This window comes from Eubalaena glacialis, chromosome 4 (assembly GCF_028564815.1).
Source record: "Eubalaena glacialis isolate mEubGla1 chromosome 4, mEubGla1.1.hap2.+ XY, whole genome shotgun sequence".
Taxonomy (NCBI): domain Eukaryota; kingdom Metazoa; phylum Chordata; class Mammalia; order Artiodactyla; family Balaenidae; genus Eubalaena; species Eubalaena glacialis.
In genome coordinates, this window is record NC_083719.1 from 102,187,941 (window position 1) to 102,205,823 (window position 17,883).

Consider the following 17,883-nt stretch of genomic DNA (forward strand, 5'->3'; position numbering starts at 1 on the left):
GGGTGGGCGCTGGGCGCCTCGGGCTGGGAGGCAAGGTAGGGTGCACACAGCTCCCCCCGCGCGGCGCTGCGGCTTCAGAGTAAACTTTGCGCCCCAGCCGAATTGGGAGGAGGGAGCCTCCGAACCGGGTTGCCGCCGGCGGAGCCAAGGACTCAAACTCTCGCTCCAGGGTCTTGGCGGCGGTCCTCCCCGCCCCTCTCGCAGCAGGCCCTGAGTCCGGCTCACGCGCACCCTCCTCTTTGCCCTCTGCCCCCAGCTTGAAGCGTCGGACATGCTGAAGCCCGGAGACCCCGGCGGCTCGGCATTCCTCAAAGTGGACCCAGCTTATCTGCAGCACTGGCAGCAACTCTTCCCGCATGGCGGCGGCGGCCCGCTCAAGGGCGGCGGTGCCGCGGGTCCCCTGGGCGCACCGCAGCCTCTCCAGCCGCCGCCCCCCCCGGAGCGCACTGAACCCCAGCAGGACGGCCTGCGCCCGCGGCCCGCCTCGCTCTCCTCCGCCTCCTCCACTCCGGCTTCCTCCTCCACCTCGGCCTCCTCTGCCTCCTCCTGCGCCGCTGCCGCCGCGGCCGCCGCCGCCGCCGCCGCCGCGCTGGCCGGTCTCTCGACCCTGCCCGTGGCGCAGCTGCCAGTGTTCGCGCCTCTGGCCGCCGTCGCCGCGGAGCCGCTGCCCACCAAGGACCTGTGCCTCGGCGCCGCCTCGGGCCCGGGGCCCTCCAAGTGCGGAGGAGGCGGCGGCGGCGGCGGCGGCGGCGGCGGCGGCGGCGGCGGCGGCGGCGGCGGCGGCGTCGGGGATGTCCGGGGCGCCCCGCGCTTCCGCTGCAGCGCGGAGGAGCTGGACTATTACCTGTACGGCCAGCAGCGCATGGAGATCATCCCGCTCAACCAGCACACCAGCGACCCCAACAACCGTACGTAGCAGCAGCCCGCGTGCTCTCTTTCGGGGCGCTGGCTCCGTCGAGCGCGGGCGCCGGTCCGGGAGGCAGGTCGGATGAGGGGGACACCGGCTTGTGGGCTTTCCAGGCCGCGGGCCCGCACTTCTCAGACCACTGTAGCCAAAGTTTTCTGGGTTAGAGAAGGAAGAAGAACGGTTGGGACGGCCGGGTGACACCTCTGGGTTACCTCTTCCCCCTCCGCTCATTCCCTGCTTTCCAGCCCCGAATCTTTAAGACTCGAGTTGCTCGCGGACCGGGGAGTACAGATCACAGCCCTCCCGCGGCATACTGCGCCTCGCGCGGGGCGGGTACTAGCGGCGCGCGATGGGAGTGTCTGGGGACCGGCCCGGCCTGGCCTTAGAGGGGACAGGGCAGGGACTGTCAGCGGTCCTGGGGAGCGTGGATTCCAGAGCTGATTTCTCCTTCTCGCTATCTTACCTCTGGGGTTAACTGCGTCAGCTCATTTTCGGACCGCGGGGTTGTCGGGGGACCGGCCGGGAGCTGCAGGCTGGCCCGGCCTCGCTGGAGTAGGAGTTTTGGATGACACTGGGTCAGTCTCTCCCTGCAGGCAGGCATTATTCTTAGGTTTACTATTTATTTTAGAAAAGAAGGAAAAGAAAAAGAATGCCAATTGCTTAGTGAGAAAACATTTCCGACTTCAGGGCAGGGTCGTTCACTGCGGATCCCGCATTCTCCGTGCACCCTTGACCCTGCAAACGTTTACAGTCCGTAGCCACGCATGTCGGCTTACGTATTGTTTTTAATGAGGGTAACAGTAATTTAGTATAAGAAGCTTGCTCTTCTTTTCCCGAAATAAATGACAAAATGCCTAAATTAACATCAATTTTCTTCTAGCTTCCGTTCCTGTATTCACAATTTCAAACTCTTGATCCCAAGTGTAGTTCCATTTTCAGGTTTTGAACCAAAACTCTAAATGAAGATCAAGGATGTGTTATTTATTTTTTATATCCAATTCTTTTTGGTAATTTCAGAAGTTATGCTGTGTTTACACTTAATGTGTTGAGATAAATGCTAAGTATACTTCCAGAGACCCCAGGAGAGAACATTAAAGCAGGTCAAGAGTTAGGTTGAAAGCAATACGGGGTTTGAAACAGCGCTCAGCTTCTTTCTTCGTCTCATTCCTTCATCTAGCTTCTGTATGAGGAAAGTTAATTGTAAATGTATATGATCATTCTATTTTGAACAAGTACCTTCTTGCAGAATGTCTACTAATCCGTGAGCTGCTTAATTCGTTGTAAAAGCAAAATAACTACAGGTTGTAGTTATTTAAAGGACTCCCAAATTTATTACTTTGATTAAAAACACTGAGCATGACCCTAGTGATTGAGGTGTATTAATCTTTTCATAATGGTTGGAGATAATTGTTCTAATGGAGATAATTATTATTAATAAAAAGAGTAGTTGTATTTACTTTTTTCCTTTCTAGAGTCTGAGGGTAAAGTATTTGGTTTAAAATGAGGGTTTCAACTCAGATTTGCTCTGCAGTTAAGAAAATTCCTATATTTCAGAGTTCCAGAAAATTTTATAAAACTATGTTGTCTTAATGGATTTCAAAAAATACTTATCTCCTACTGAATTTCTTGATTGTGTTGTTTTCAAAGCAGTTCTTTAAAAATGTAAAATAAAAAAATAAGAAATGCTTTCATAAAAGGTATTTCTTACCCCTAAGTGAAAAATAGTCACTGTGGACTGAGAGTGCTTCATCAGACTTGCAGTCTTTCTTCTGAACTAAATTAGTGCTGGAAAAGACACCAGCAGTGCACCCCAAAGCCCTGGCTGTGCGCTGAGCTAAATGTGTTGTTTACAGTGCAATCTTGAGGTTCAATACATTTTCACCAGAGAAAAACCTAGACTAATCAGAGAAAGAATTGGGACAGATTCCTAATTAATACGTGGCTATTGAACTAGTTTATTGTCTAGGTACCCTTTTTCCGTGGCTGGAGGAAATGAATTATGATTTATTCAGATTCTTCCTATTGTGTTAACCTTCTCATATCTCCTTTTGAGTCGACTGGACTGCTTCAGTGTGCAAAGTGCAGGGGCAAGGACAGGAGAGAAGGGAAGTCAGATTGTCCCATTAGAGTTACACTTCACATTGCTCTCTAATTAAAGGGCAACTGAGAAAGAAAATAGAAAGCTGAGGTGGCTCTCCATGTAATGCTGGGAGACTAGGTCTGCCATGCTTCCAGGAACTTCTCTGGGCAAGAGTAGGCACTCATTTGAAACCATGAGATGTGTTTTACAAAGATGAAGTGAGAAGCGATTGAGTTTAATCTAACTAGGGGATCAGAACAACTCAGAAATGCAAACAGTGCGAAACTGTTTTTTCCCTTGGCAGGGAAAGTTGATGTATCACTTGAAAGATGGTGAATAACAGCTTCTCCCCATTCCCAGGTTGTATGTGGGCCGGGGGTGGGGTGAGAGGCGGGCAGAAGGGAAGCACCTATTAATTTATCAGTCACAGATCTTCCTAGTTTTCCTTTTAGTCTATTGCCCTTTCCCTCTAAAAGAATTCTGTGAAGTGACCACTCAGCATTGCTTCGTTTTATTACTTTGTATTTAAAAACGTATTGAGTCCTATTCTCTTTTTCTTACAAGGCAAAGAAAGGGGCCTCCGTACTTCTCTTCTCCTTTTAGAAGAGTAACTTTTTGCCTGAGATCAGCAACCCAGTAACACCTGTGAATCAATATCACCTTCACCTTGAAACTTTATTGCCACCTATGGCAAATGCCATAAGTGAAGGGTGTTGTAGCTCTCTTTCACACATAAAAAGATTTAAAACCAGCAGAAACTATACAAGCTGGGCCGGGTTGAGCTCTTCCAGTATATATCTAACTAACTCTGTGTATGAAGTTATTCTATGATTGAAGTACACTTTCCACTGAGGCTCTCAATGCTTAGTTGCCTCTTCCTTTATCTCTAAAGTCAGGTGGAGCTTGTGTAATGTAAATGGGGGATGGGGACCTTTCTTCCTCCTGTATTACTGCCCTCATTTGCTGCCGGTTTGCCTGAAGCCATTGATTCCGTCAGGCTCCGTTGCGGTGGCCTCTTCTCGGGTTCCGGGAGTTGGTGCGTTGTTTGAGACCCTGTCACTACTCTTGGAAGGTATTGAGCAGCGGCCAAGAGGGGCGCCGGACGTTTGTTTGTTCGGAGACAGCCGGCCGAGCCAGTTAGCTTTTCATACCTTTTTTTTTTTTGGTTAAGACATTCCTCCCTCGTACCTGGGAGAGAGCAGGGGACTAATCCCGCCTGGGGTCTCTCTGCGGAGAATTGAGTCGGGGCAGTCCGCAACTTCCCCAGCTGGAGGTCTCTATCTCCTCCGTATTTCGGGGAGGCCTGCTGCGCAGGGAACAGCACCGGCGTGTGCGCAGGTGTTGGAGTTGGGCCCGAGGCTCCCCTGTTTGGTAGCGCCATCCTTTCCAAGGGTTTGAGGAGAGATACTGGGGAGAGAAGGAAATCTGGGGTTTGTTTGGTTGAGAGGTCAGGGAAGGAGAGAAAAGGAGGGCGAGTGTTTTCTGACCCTCCCTAATCTCTTCCCACCCAGTTGGAAAACGCAGGTCCTGTTTGGGAAGCTCCCGAGCCCAGTAACCCACCAGTGGGATTCTCCTGACGCCAAGGCACACTCGCTGCGCTACTCCCCGCTGTCAATGGCCAGCAAGCGACTTAGATTTCAGACCTGGTCCCCGGTGGGAGGGAGGCTCGGCCTCACTGTGTGGGCTTTTGTGTTGTTCTCTTTTTCTTTTTCTCTTTGCTCTCTTTTTGTGTGCACGCCCAGCCCCATCCCGTAACACACATAATTTAGCTATTTTACATCATTCGTTATCTAGCGCCCTGAAACTGAACATAGAGCCATATATTAGATTGAGGTTAGAAGAGGTGGCGACTGTTTATTTAAGGTGATAAAACGGTTCATCAGCAGTAATCTCCATCGATATGTGCCACCAGAAGATGAAGGATGAGGGGACAAGCCACAATTAATTGCCCTATAGTTTTGTCGGAGAGAGTGGAGCCAGCCCAGACCCGCTTCGATCTCCTCTCGCGTCTCCTATTCATCATCTCCGCAATGTATATGGCGGCCTCGCAGGGGCAGGGGCCGGCGAGGTTTATCTCGGCGCAATATTCTCTCACCCTCACACACTGGCGCTGCCATTTAATTTATTAATACAGTCATCAGGAGACACATAAAACCCACATTTCCTCCCTCTTTCTTTCCCTCCCCCTTTTGTCTCTCCCTCTTGATCCCAGGGCCAAGCCGGCAGCCAGGCAGAGCAGGGAAAGCCCAGCGCGTAGGCAATTCGTAGGGAAGCCTTAAACTCGCCTAGAGAGAGGCTCCCAGGAGGTTCCTGGGAGCTGGGCCGCCCCGCGGGGGCGAGACCACAATCGGTTCCCCTAGCGGGCCTGCCTCGCCTCTGGATCTGCTCCTAGACCCGCTCCCGGGAGCCTAGAAGACCCCTTCCCGCTGGCAGGAAAGGGGCAAGGCCTTCAACATACAGATTAACTGCTGGGGGGCCTGGCGCCCACCCCGTGCACGGTCCACCGCCATCCCAGCCAGCCAGTGGCTTGGCGCGGGGAGGGCTAAGCAGGGAGTGCGGGCTGGAGGAGGACGTGGAACTCTGCCGCGAGAGACTCTCAGCCACAGCGCTCCGCCTGCCCTCGGCCTCGTCGGCCGGCGCCCTCGGCGACCCCAAGGCCCAGTGCCCCCACCACGAAGCACGCGGAGCTGCCAGCAGGCGGCACTCCCGGGGCCGCGTCGCCGTCACCGGGCGGCGATCGATGGGCGCCGGCCCCCACCGGGCTCGGCCTGCGGGACAGAGGGCCACGACCTCGGCGGCGGTCGCAGAGAATTTATAGCCGGGCGGTTACCGCCGCCCAGGCGGGGAGACAGGCTTTTCAGCTGCTCCTTGGTTCCCTTCCTGGAGGACACGTGAGGGCAGGCGAAAGCGGCGGAGAGGCTTTGGGGAGCGAAGGCCCAGCGCGGCAGGCGCGTCCCGAGGGTCCCCGCTCCGCCTGCGCCCACGCGCTCCTGCCCACCTCTCGAGAAGGCGAAAGAGCCCTGAGACGTTTTATATTTCACCTTTCCTAGAACGAGAAATGAGATACCAGAGAACTCTGGCTTGCTTTGCCCCTTTTACCTTAAAATAGATCCATTTTCAATTACACAAGTCGCACGTGCCCTTGTAAAAACATTCAAACAATACAGAAGGATAAGGAGGGAAGAGTGAAAGTCTGGTCTTCACTCCACTTGGCCTGGCCTTCTGAAGCCAGTGGGTGAACAAGTCTATAACTTAATGATACCTCCTTCTCTTACTTAGAGACCCATAAACAAGAGTATTAACAGATCTATTCAAGAGAGAGAAGAGACCATGATCTCTTACATTCCCTAATGCTAAAATGGCATTTTGAAGTATCTTGCTTGGGGAATATAATATCTCTCACAGATACAGACAACATTTTATGAATAATAATTATGAAGTTGTGAAAAAACTTACCCTGATTTTAAGAGAAAATAGGAACATTTATTTGCCTATTCTTTATGAATACAAATAGACGTACTATGTATTGTTTGGCCTGGAATGCTATATCATATATATAATACATATATATTTTTTATGTGTAGTTTAGGCATCTAGCCCACTTTTTTCCTCAAATCTTTTCATGTAGGTGTTAGTGGCTTGCTGTCTAGAAAACACTCTGCTAGAATGTTTGTCCACTTGGGCCACATTTGTCAACCCCAGCTAATCAGTTACTTGTTTTAGTCATCCTCAAGTTCCTTTGGGACTCCAAGACATAAGTCAGAAGCCACATGTTTTCAGTGGCGGAAGTTTTGTGTATTAAGAAACAGTAACATTAGGATATAACATGTATTTTGACGTAGCCTTTCAGGTAGAGTATTTTGAAATAGCATGAAATGGTTTATAAATGAAGAAAACTTATACTGGATGGACTAATGATGGTGGGTTGGCCTTGCCTACCCTGCAGGTATTCTTCTACCTATTGGGAGAGCCTCAGCTTGTCACTCTGCAGAATGCTACTATTAAGTATTTCAGCACTTCATGGAGACAAATGAAATTTAATAAGTTGAAGAAGTACTTTAGAGGACTTCTTAGAGAAAGGACTAGCCATACTCTATCATGCATAACAAATAACAGGAGTATGCTTGTTGTCTGTGTGGGTGGTGGCCGGAGTTGGCACCTTTCCTCCTTATTTTATTGCTGATGTAGTGGGTGTGATGTTACAGGTTGTGGAGATCTTGTAAGTTGACGGAATCTCTGGTATGGACTGTTAGGGAGGAAATACCAAATGCTCTTTCTTCTCACCCTTTGTTTCACTGAGCCAACCAGAAAGGGAAAGTCTGTTAACTCCCTGGGGTGATTTATTTTTATTTTTATGGGCATATTGCCTTTGCTTATTGTCATTTGTTTTAAGCTATTTTTGCTAAGGTGCTGAAAGCCCATTTCTGAATTTAGGCACTAAAATTCAAAATTATGGACATGATCTACTTACTTTTCAAATCATCCTCTTACGTTAACCTCCCCAAACCCAAGAGTGTGGGAAAAAGAGAGAAATCTCTTTAATTCAATCATGCTACAACAGTTTTGCAGCCCCAAAATAGTGACTTCAGTGAAATATTTCAATTATATTGATTGAGTTATGAGTTTGGATATAAAATTCTCCTAGTTTTCATTAATCTTAGATCTCTAGGTTTGGAGGCTTTGGAGTCAGGCAGACTTGATTGTGAATCCTTCTCAGCCACTTTCTAGTTTCTGGTCCTTGGTCAAGTTACATTGCTCATGAAGCCTCAGTTGCCTCATCTGCAAAATGGGAATTGTGATATTTAGATAATATGGTGGTTGTTTGGTTGAAGGTAGGTGTCTGGCACATAGTAGGCACTTGGTAATTGTGAGTTTTTATTGTCTTTCCTTCTATCCCCCCTTTATCGTAAAGTTTTTGTTTTCACAATCAGAAGCTTGAGAGGGTGTGTGAAGTGTCTGCATTCTGGAGGAGTTGACTTAGGGTAAGGGTGAGACTACCTCCCTCCATCTAGCTCTAGGGTCAAAAGCAGAGCCTGGCACAGTTTTGACATTAGTTTGTGTTGCTGAAAGAGGGGCCTTTGTGTGATGGAGGTCCAGGAGGCATGGCCACTTCACTACCAGAAACAGGTTGCTACTTTTCACTTGAGAGGCCTGGGGACACCCTCAAGAAGCTGAGGTGAAAGGTGCGCTCATTCCCTGGGCTCTTTTGGGGGAAGTGGAGGAGTAGCTGCTGGAGGGGAAGGCGCCGTGGGCTGCAGCCCTTCTTCAATGAAATAGGATACTCACCTAGTCAACCTTCAGTTCGCCGTGAAGCGAATGGCAAAATGGGATCGCACACCATGCTGGGTTGCGATTTCCTCGAAGGTTCCTCAGTGACTCACTTGTCACAAGTTCTTTGGGCATTTCAATTGTTCAAGCACGGATAGGGCACACCCAGGGCGATGCACCAGGACTGGCTGTGACCAAGGCTGGGCGCAGGTGCCCAGAGGGCGACCCGCCGCCTAGCGCTGGCGCATCCGCTGGTGCCCAGCTCTTGCCATCTCCGCCAGTCGGGGCTCGCCCGATATCAGGCCCAGTGCCACAGGGCTCTGTTGCGCAGGGGCGCCGTGGCTCCCCAGGGAAGCTGGGCCAGGGAGGCCGGTTTCGCCGGCGGGCGCCGAGGCCGCCTTCCAGAGGCAGGTCCGCCAGGCCAGGGCGCAGACACGGCGGCTCCGCCAGGCCCATTAATAACCCGGAGGGCGCTGCGATCCGACAGCATGGTCGCCGCAGGCCTGCTTCCCGCGGCTGCTTGACCTGTTCCTGCCCAGTTTGAGTCGAGGGACACTGGAGGTCCACGGCCGGCCGCCCAAGAGGGTGGGGGGGTGCCCTCGCGCGCCGGCTGCTCTGAGGAACATAGGAGAGAGTAGGCTTTACTACAGCTCTCACTTAATTTATAACGCAAAATAATCGCATTTAGCCTCGGGCTCAACCGTCTGGGCAGGATTTGGGGCCCTCTCCATTGAACCTTTATCCTCATCATTAAAGACCCATTATCTTGATCGTTAAATTTGCTGTTGGTTTTTTTGGGGGGCGGGCTTCCGGGAAGAGCTTGCACGCAAGCACAGGGCACCCCAAACCCGACAGAACAGCCCCCCCTTTCCCTACCCGTCCCCACGTGGCTGGAGTGCCCGGTGCGGGCGCTGTCGGGGCGCTCGAGAGACCCTAGCGCCAGTGCGCCCTCTGTGGCCGGGGTCTAGAACTGGGGCTCCGCGGGGCCAAGGCCGGCTCCGCCCACTCGCGTGGACGTTCTCGCGGGAGGGGAGCGTGGGTCGAGGAGTGGGGATGGCGTGCAGCGCCGGACCGGTCGCCCACCTGCTCTGGTGATTTTGAAAGTCTCTTCTATAACTGTAAAGAAAAGAAAACCAGACATACCCTGGCGACCAAGGTAGAATCTCTCCGAGATATCAGATTGGTCGAGAGACCGCCTTTTCTCTCGGTACAACGATAAATACACTTTGAAACACCGCTGAGAGAGAGAACCCGAGGGAACAGGGGAGAGGGTCAGAGGGAGCCAGAGGCAGAAGGGAAGAGGGAGAGAAAGGGGCAGAGGCCGGGGAGAAAAGCCGAGAGCCATCGGTTCCTTGGAGACGACAACGCCGTCTGCACCCAGCTAGGGAGGCTTTTGGAGGCGCCCGGGGCCTCGACCCTGTGCCAGGTGGATTTGGGTGCGACGAATTCCAAGGGAGCGCGTCGGGTCACCTCTCCCCCTGCTCCCAGTGGCCTCGGCGCCCTCCGGCGTCACCTCCCTCGCAGGTGGCTCACCCGGGCGGGGATGCTGTTGGCGCGGGGTTTACCCGGGGTTAACCCTCTCCCTTTCCTCCCTCCCTCTCGCGTGTCTCCGGCAGGTTGCGACATGTGCGCGGACAACCGCAACGGCGAGTGCCCCATGCACGGGCCACTGCACTCGCTGCGCCGGCTCGTGGGTACCAGCAGCGCCGCGGCCGCCGCGCCCCCTCCGGAGCTGCCCGAGTGGCTTCGGGACCTGCCACGGGAGGTGTGTCTGTGCACCAGCACCGTGCCCGGCCTGGCCTACGGCATCTGCGCGGCGCAGAGGATCCAGCAGGGCACCTGGATTGGGCCCTTCCAGGGCGTGCTCCTGCCCCCGGAGAAGGTGCAGGCCGGCGCCGTGAGGAGCACGCAGCATCTCTGGGAGGTAAGTCGGCCGCCACCGAGAACCTTGCCACCCAGCCGGAGCTTTGGCCGGCAGAGAGCCTCCCTTGTTCCCCATAGGGTAGTGGAGGCTCGATTTCTCTGGTCACGCAGATGCCTGGTATTTGCAGCACCTGCAGTGAAGAGGTGCAGAGCCAGGCCCCGCACTACAGCAACCCAGCCAGGAAGACAGGGCTTACAGGTTTCTGAAGATGGAATCACCATAACAAGCTTCCATTCTAGCTGTGATAGATTTGACTGTTGTCTCCCTTGATCTTGAGAAAAAGAGAAAACACCTGAGGAGATAGAACAGAGGAGATTGGGCATTGGGATGTGAGCTAGGTGAATTTTGTGCCCTATTTTAAGCTCTTCCAACATGTTGTTTTTGTTTTTGCCCACTGGGCAAGAAAGAACATAAGCATCAACAGGAGGAAGGAGAGTCAGGTTCATTTTCTCAGATAAAAACAATTTGGTAAACGCTGAATGTGAGAGACTGTAACATCTTTCACAACTTTCACGGTGCCCAAAGTAAAGCAAAATCATACTGTGAATCAGATACCACAAATTATGCTTTTTCTGACAAAGTACAGTTATTCAGTCTTCAACAAGGTACTGTAGGAAAACTCTGAGCAGTTTGGTGTAACGCAATTGATAGTACTTCAATGGTACAATCTTACCTGATGCTATTACTTAAAAGTCAGCAACGTATTTGAAAACTATTAACCTGAGATTTGTCTCAAAGCTTCATGGTTGATTATTGAGGTCCATTCCGGAAGAGACAGACCCTTAATGTAGGTTTTCCCCACACCAGTTTTAGATACTCCCACCATGGAGAGTTATTTATGAAAATAAGGTGCCAGAAGTCTTACTCTTAAGCAATATGTACAATATGTACATCTGACTGAGGCCAGGCAATATAATGGAGTGGGATTTGCCAGAACTTTTTTAAATGCCAGGGGCCAAGTTGGCATGGACCTTAAGGCTCCATTAATGGCTCATTTCTGCAACAGCTTGCCCCCCACTCTTGGCTCAGTAGCCTGCAAGATGATCATTTTTCACTGCAAGTTGCCTTATAGTCACTAACTAAACTCATGCGATTCAATAATCCACTCAGATTTTTGCTGAGCACCCACTCTGGCCAGCACTATGACTTGGTCTCCAGAACGCTTGTATGACTATTGGCAGTGGGGTACTGAGGCCTGTGTCTGCAGAGCTGCCTTTGATTAAAGGGGAGGAACTAAATCTATGAGCTCATAGCCAAGCAGCCCAAGATGACCACATGGTGGCCATTGGGCTGTGTACCCTACAGTTATCCACTGGTGCACTGCACTGTGCCCAGGCTCCCAGGTTCCATTTCACACCCAAACTATTGTGAAATTATTACTGGAAAACAATTATACATTTTTAATCTTTCAGAATAGAATTCTTGAATGAGGAAAAAAAGAGGCATATTTATGTTGCCAAATAGTGCTTTTTTTTTTAAACAGAAATTTTATATAGGGAAATGGGGCAGGAGAAAATGGTCAATACATTGAGTCAAGTTAGACTTTAGAGCTTTTGGATAGGAAAAACGGACATGTGGGAAATAAAGCATCTGGTTTTGAAATATTTTCTAGTTGGTTTTTGTTTTTGACTAATTAGTTGTTACCTCCACTGTGGTTTCAAGTTTATAAAACAATTCCAGTCACTTTTCGTGTTCCAGTGGTATTAGGAACTCTATACCATACAGTTAAAGATCTGCCAATACTTTTCTGAGGAAATCGTAAAGCAATTGCTTAGTGGTACAGATTTGTTCTATCTGAAAATGTTAAAACTGAGCACTATTACATTGCCCTCTGATGCCTTGGGTTTAGTGCCTGTCTATTTTTAGAGTGCCAAGGGACAAAGCCATAAATATGAAAAAAATTCCATAGCTTATTGTAGTTGTTGGTTTTTGTTTTCCTAAAAGGCTTTGAATGATTGGGATGTTGGCAGGAGACCACTATACAGATAGAATATGATGATATATATCAATACTGAAAACTGTGGAGCCTTTTTTCTGCACCTTTACTTGTACTTGATGAAGTTAAAATTCTGTTGTAGCAAAGAGACTGGGGAATTTAATTAGTTTGTTGTTGTTGATGATACTTTGATGGATATAAAGTGAGTTTTACCTGTTGTTTAGGGTATGTGAGTTGAGTGTGTTGGGGGGTGGTACATAGACTTGGTTCTGTGTTACAAAAAAAGACTTGCTGAGTTTATGCTTGAATGATCTACTTCCAAAAAGGACATTATTTATTTTTATCATCTGTAAGAATAGTTACAATAACATGCATTTAGGGGATTGAAGGGATATTAAAACTGAGGCCATGTAATATGTATCAGACTCCTGGGAGATCATATAAATGTGACCGACCAGGGTCAGGTAACTTAGTGCCAATGTCCATGTGTAAGATAAAATACTTATTTAATAGGTTTCAGAGTTTTACTAGTATAATTATTTTTAAGATATGAAGTGTAAGTTTATTTTTAATTTTTAAGCATTATGATTTATTATTTTTATAAAATGTGACTGCTTGAATTGTTACATTTATAACGGAAAATTCTAAATGTTGGATTGTTCCTCAGATTTTAGTCTTTCCTTTCAAATCTAAATTTTATTGTGAAAAATTTTTAATTATATTTTTTATATTAGAAAGAATCAGTAATTGGAATACAGTGAAGGTCTATAGGAAACTTTTGGCAATAATTGTTTAATGACTCATGTAATAATTATCCATTTTGAAAACATACTTTTAAAGATATCTTCCAGACTATCAGATCGACATAAAGCAGATCTTGAAAAAATTAAAAGCAATCGATCATGACTATTTCATTTTAAAAGTCAACTGGAATCGTTTCTCTTTCTCACATTTTTTTTCAAGTCACTTGCAGGTGAAGAAATGTCTTTATATTTAGAGTTCAATACTCAGGTCCTGATGGATCTTACCAAGGTTACTTATCTTTATTTCAGTACAATAAATGGATTGCTAATCCCGTCACTGTTTCCAAGTAGATGATGGATTTTTGTTTCAGTTTACAGTTCATTGTTTTTAGTAAGGTTGTACTTTATTATACACATGATGGCTTATTACAGAAACAATCAGATTCACTTTAGTTACTCCTTTTGTTGAATCATTAAAAGCTCTTTTTTTTTTTGTAGAAAAATGACTTTTTAAATATTTAACATATATCATTTACGGAGAGCTTGTTTGATTGGTTTGTAAGTGTGCTATCATCTTTTAGTTAATATTTTCTTTATGTAAAATCCTGGTTCATAAAAGTACAATTTAAAGAAAGTTAAATATCATTCCACTACCTTCATTATGTTTTGACTCTTTTGGGTATTTGTAGTTTAAGGAGGTTAACAAGCTAAAAGCCAAATTATTAGTCCTTTTTTGGGCCAATTTCTTTTAGAATCAGAATTTTAATGTGTTTTACAAAAAAATAATAAGTTCAGATACTTTAAAACAGAAATATTGCAGGATGGATTAAGCAATCACTTGCCTTGCTTATATACCTGTATTCCAGCAAGACTTGGATGCATGATATATTTCTAGCTATTTGGCCGTAACGGGAAAGATCTTTCTGAATGTTTTGCAAAGAAAACATAGTCTTTCTCAGCAATTAGGTCTTATTGATGAGAGTGAGATAATTTTGTCCTAATGTGTTTTCTAATAAAGAAGTGAAAAGGCACATTTGATTCCAACATTTATGAAAACATTATCTCAATTATTAATGTGCCCCTTTTCCCTTGAGATAAATTAATCTAGTCGTACATGGTTTCCCCTTTCTGCTTAACATCAGAATTTAATACGACTGGAGCTGAGGAATGTACACGGTGTAAACTTTAAATTCTACTGGAAGAAAATACGGAAATTTAAAATTAAGTTACAGTTTAAGATAGCCTAGAATTACTCAAGCCTTTCAACTCAAAGTCTGATTTGACAAGAAATTTTACCAACATTGACAAAATAAATTGCACTTATTTTCACCCTAGAAAAGTTTTTCTGTTAATTGAAATAATGCAGTAACTTGTTAGGATTAGAGTCAAGGTACTAATTTTACAGAATTTCTCTTTGCCTGAGTAAAATTTGAGTGTCTCATTTTCAATTGCACTACGTAGAAAGCTTCATTATTTTTCTTCAGAAAATCAAAGGGTATAACATAATGTGGTCCTTTTTGTGGTTTGATTTTGTGCCATCATATTTTAGATTTAATAAGAGTTTTACTTTGAAGCAAATGGTCTATTTTTCATCATTACTATTTAGCTTAGGTCAAAAGACATTAATGAAAACCAATTTTAAAAATATATTGGGCTTCCCTGGTGGCGCAGTGGTTGAGAATCTGCCTGCCAATGCAGGTAACACGGGTTCGAGCCCTGGTCTGGGAAGATCCCACATGCCGCGGAGCAACTAGGCCCGTGAGCCACAACTGCTGAGCCTGCGCGTCTGGAGCCTGTGCTCCACAACAAGAGAGGCCGCGATAGTGAGAGGCCTGCGTACCGCGATGAAGAGTGGCCCCCCACTTGCCACAACTAGAGAAAGCCCTCGCACAGAAACGAAGACCCAACACAGCCAAAAATAAATAAATTAATAAATTAAAAAAAAAAAAAGTCAGACGCTTTAAAAAATATATATATATATATATTACATGCTGCTAAATGTTTATATTTCAAAGCCATCACAGGTAATTGGTGCTAGAAGGAAATGAATTGATTTCGTATTTTAAGTGTACTCTGTATGTTTCCATAAGCGACCCAACTCCATCTATAGTACTGTACCCATTTGTATATATTTAGATGTTGAAAAAAATCACTTGAAAATAATAATTTTAAATTCAATAAAAATCATTTTTAAATTCAATTAAAATCACTGAAAAATTGTTCCAGTGATAGTGCTGTAACTGTATACTCCATATTTTGCTTTATAGACCTGGGCTCATTTTGGCCTTGTTCACCAAAACACCAGGGGACAGAATTATGTGGCTGTCACAGCTATATTGAAGTAAAAATTGTGTTTCTTAGCAATTTATCATTTAATATAGCAGAGTGCTTGTCATTTTAGTTTTGAATATATCGACTCCAAATATATGAAATATATGAAATCCAAATAATGTCTCCTTCAAAATAAACCATAGTCATGTTACTATTATGTTTTTAATTATGCAGAGTAACAGCTGGTGCATCTCTTTGGCTTTGCCTCATTTGATTTGAAGATATCTTTTATAGTGGTGCCCATTTGATCGAGTGTGAGCATTTTGTAGTTTTACATAAACTGTAAAACCATCTGCCGCCTCTTGAAATGGTTTCCAGAATTGTGTTAAAAATCAAAACTTAGTACTTAAAGTTGGCTTTGAAAAGGTCCATTTAAAGTCCTGGTCCTCTTGGTTTATGTACCAAATGCCACCCTTGGTTTTCGAAGTCCAAAAATGACTCTGCTTTAAAAAAAATTATAACAGCCATTTGGAAATTCTCGTTAGTGAAGTTTAATCCAAATATGCATGTGACACTACAGTGTTTTAGTTGCAAATACTTTATAAAGAATGATGTGTTCTGTATCTGCAGGACTATTTTTCTCATTGGTCAGTTCAGTTTATCTATTGTTTACAGATTGCTTCTTTTGATAGCATTTTGTCCATGTGAAGAAAGTAATTCACAAGTATTTCTTGGTCCATAACTGCATATTTTCTTACATTGTATAATTTTTTTCCTTTTTCCACACTGCCTTAAAAATAGGGTATGGAAATTAAAATCAGAATTGCAGAGGTTACTGGACAGATGAAATCTGCTGTCCCCAATCACTGCGTGGCAGCAAGTGATCTGATGAAAATGTGATTTTGGTAACACTGGGTCAGAGAAACCTGCAGGGGAGCCTTTTAATTTCACTGTGTCAATTAAGGCAGTTTTAATTATTCAAGGAAATCTACTGTGTTACCCAGAAACCACTTGTAGTTGTCGTATAATATTATGAGTTTTAAACGTTTTTGGTTGAATACAGAAAAGTGCCTGTTACTCAGCTGAGGAATCATGTCCACAGTATCAAAATCCTCTTTTCTCAGAGGGTGGATGTGATACATTGGTGTCTGGCTTTTCTAAAAAGTGCTGTGCATGGGACCACTATGAGACTGCCTTGCTCTCCTTTTTTCTTTTTCTTTTTTAGAATCATATATACTCCACAGTTTCATGAGTTCAGACATTCCTTGTGTATTTACACAAGAAATACAGACTCCGGTATAACTACTTAGCATAAAAGCCAGAGCAGCCAGAACAGTGTATACTTTTCCTTGTAAGCATTTGCCACCTCGCTCAGATAAGTTACAGAATTCCATTATCCAAATTGTTACACATGTGTGACAGAGGTTGACCTTTCGTCATGTCAATCCTTTTTGTGTAGGCCCCAGGCTCCAGCCTAATGGCTCAAACCCTGATTTACTCACTGTAATAAGGGCAGGAGGTCGAGCAATTGTCAGGCTGCCTGTTCGTACTCTTCTTGGAGCCTGGTTGAAGGCTGTTAACACAAAGCTTTTCAAAGTGAATTTACAACCAGCACCACTGACAGAGGCCAATCAGTGCACCATAAATGTCAGGTTAGTGAGATTGAGCAGTAAGTAAAGTACTGACAGCACACTATTGGCTGGAATCAATTGGCCAAGGTTTAACTGAGAAGAGCAATCTCTGTGTGGTGGGCTTAGGGAAAGAGCTAAGTGTGCAGTCTGGGTTTCCAGGTGGAGTCTGTAGATTTACCTGTAAGGGTTGGGATGGATGCCACCCATTAGCTGCGGTGCATCCAGCATCATCGTGCCGATATGCTTCACGATCTGGGAGTTCAGAGCGGCAGAGCCTGCTGATTCTGAGTTGGGTGGTAAAAAATGCCCCTAGCATTAGAAAGGAGAGAGAGAGAAAAAAACTATTAAAATATGGGGCTGTCGGAACTGGGAGACACATCCAGTGCGTTACAGTTCAGTGAAAGGTAATTTGTTTAAATTGCAAAACTGTAACAGGGCTTTCTACCAAGGCAGAGAGACAGATAAGCCTATTCTTTTGCTCTTCCTGGGGCTCAGCAGGGTGAAACTTTCATGGAAGTCACTAATGAGTGATTATGGGTTGAGGGTCTGAATATCCATGAAATGTGGTTTCCCCACCAGACAAATGTTTTTATCATTTTATGTAATGACAGCCTGGACAACAATTCATTTAACTCTGAAGGCATCAGCATTAAAATGGAAGAATCCATTAAAATGCTGTATGCAAGGATTTATAAATTAGGCAATTTCCTTGATTATTGCAGTCATTTACAAAATTGATTGTTCCGGTGTGGTATAGGCAGATTTCAGCAACGATCATTGACAACAAGCACATTCTGATATCTATAGCTACTGGTCACTAAACCAGGTCAGTATTCCTCACCCCCCTTCTGTTCTTGGCCTCAAGGTCAGGCAGACTGATTTCAAAGAAGCTTATAATTATGAAGTTTCATTTGTCTTCAGAGGAGACTCACCTAGGCTGTGAGGGTAGGTGTGGGTTGCTCTTAAAGGTTGTAGCATTCTATTTACAATAGCCAGGACATGGAAGCAACCTAAGTGTCCATCGACAGATGAATGGATAAAGAAGATGTGGCACATATATACAATGGAATATTACTCAGCCATAAAAAGAAACAAAATTGAATTATTTGTAGTGAGGTGGATG

At 45.9% G+C, this 17,883-nt stretch overlaps 1 protein-coding gene across 1 annotated transcript in view; it reads left to right on the top strand.

The window, feature by feature from the left end:
- The first annotated feature begins 271 nt into the window (after positions 1 to 271).
- PRDM6 (PR/SET domain 6) overlaps positions 272 to 17,883 on the top strand; it is a 98,479-nt gene continuing 80,867 nt past the window's right edge. Inside the window, exons 1-2 of the mRNA XM_061188093.1 lie at positions 272 to 908; positions 9,872 to 10,179. Of these exons, the coding sequence (XP_061044076.1) occupies positions 272 to 908; positions 9,872 to 10,179 (945 nt within the window). The remainder of the gene's footprint in view (positions 909 to 9,871; positions 10,180 to 17,883) is intronic.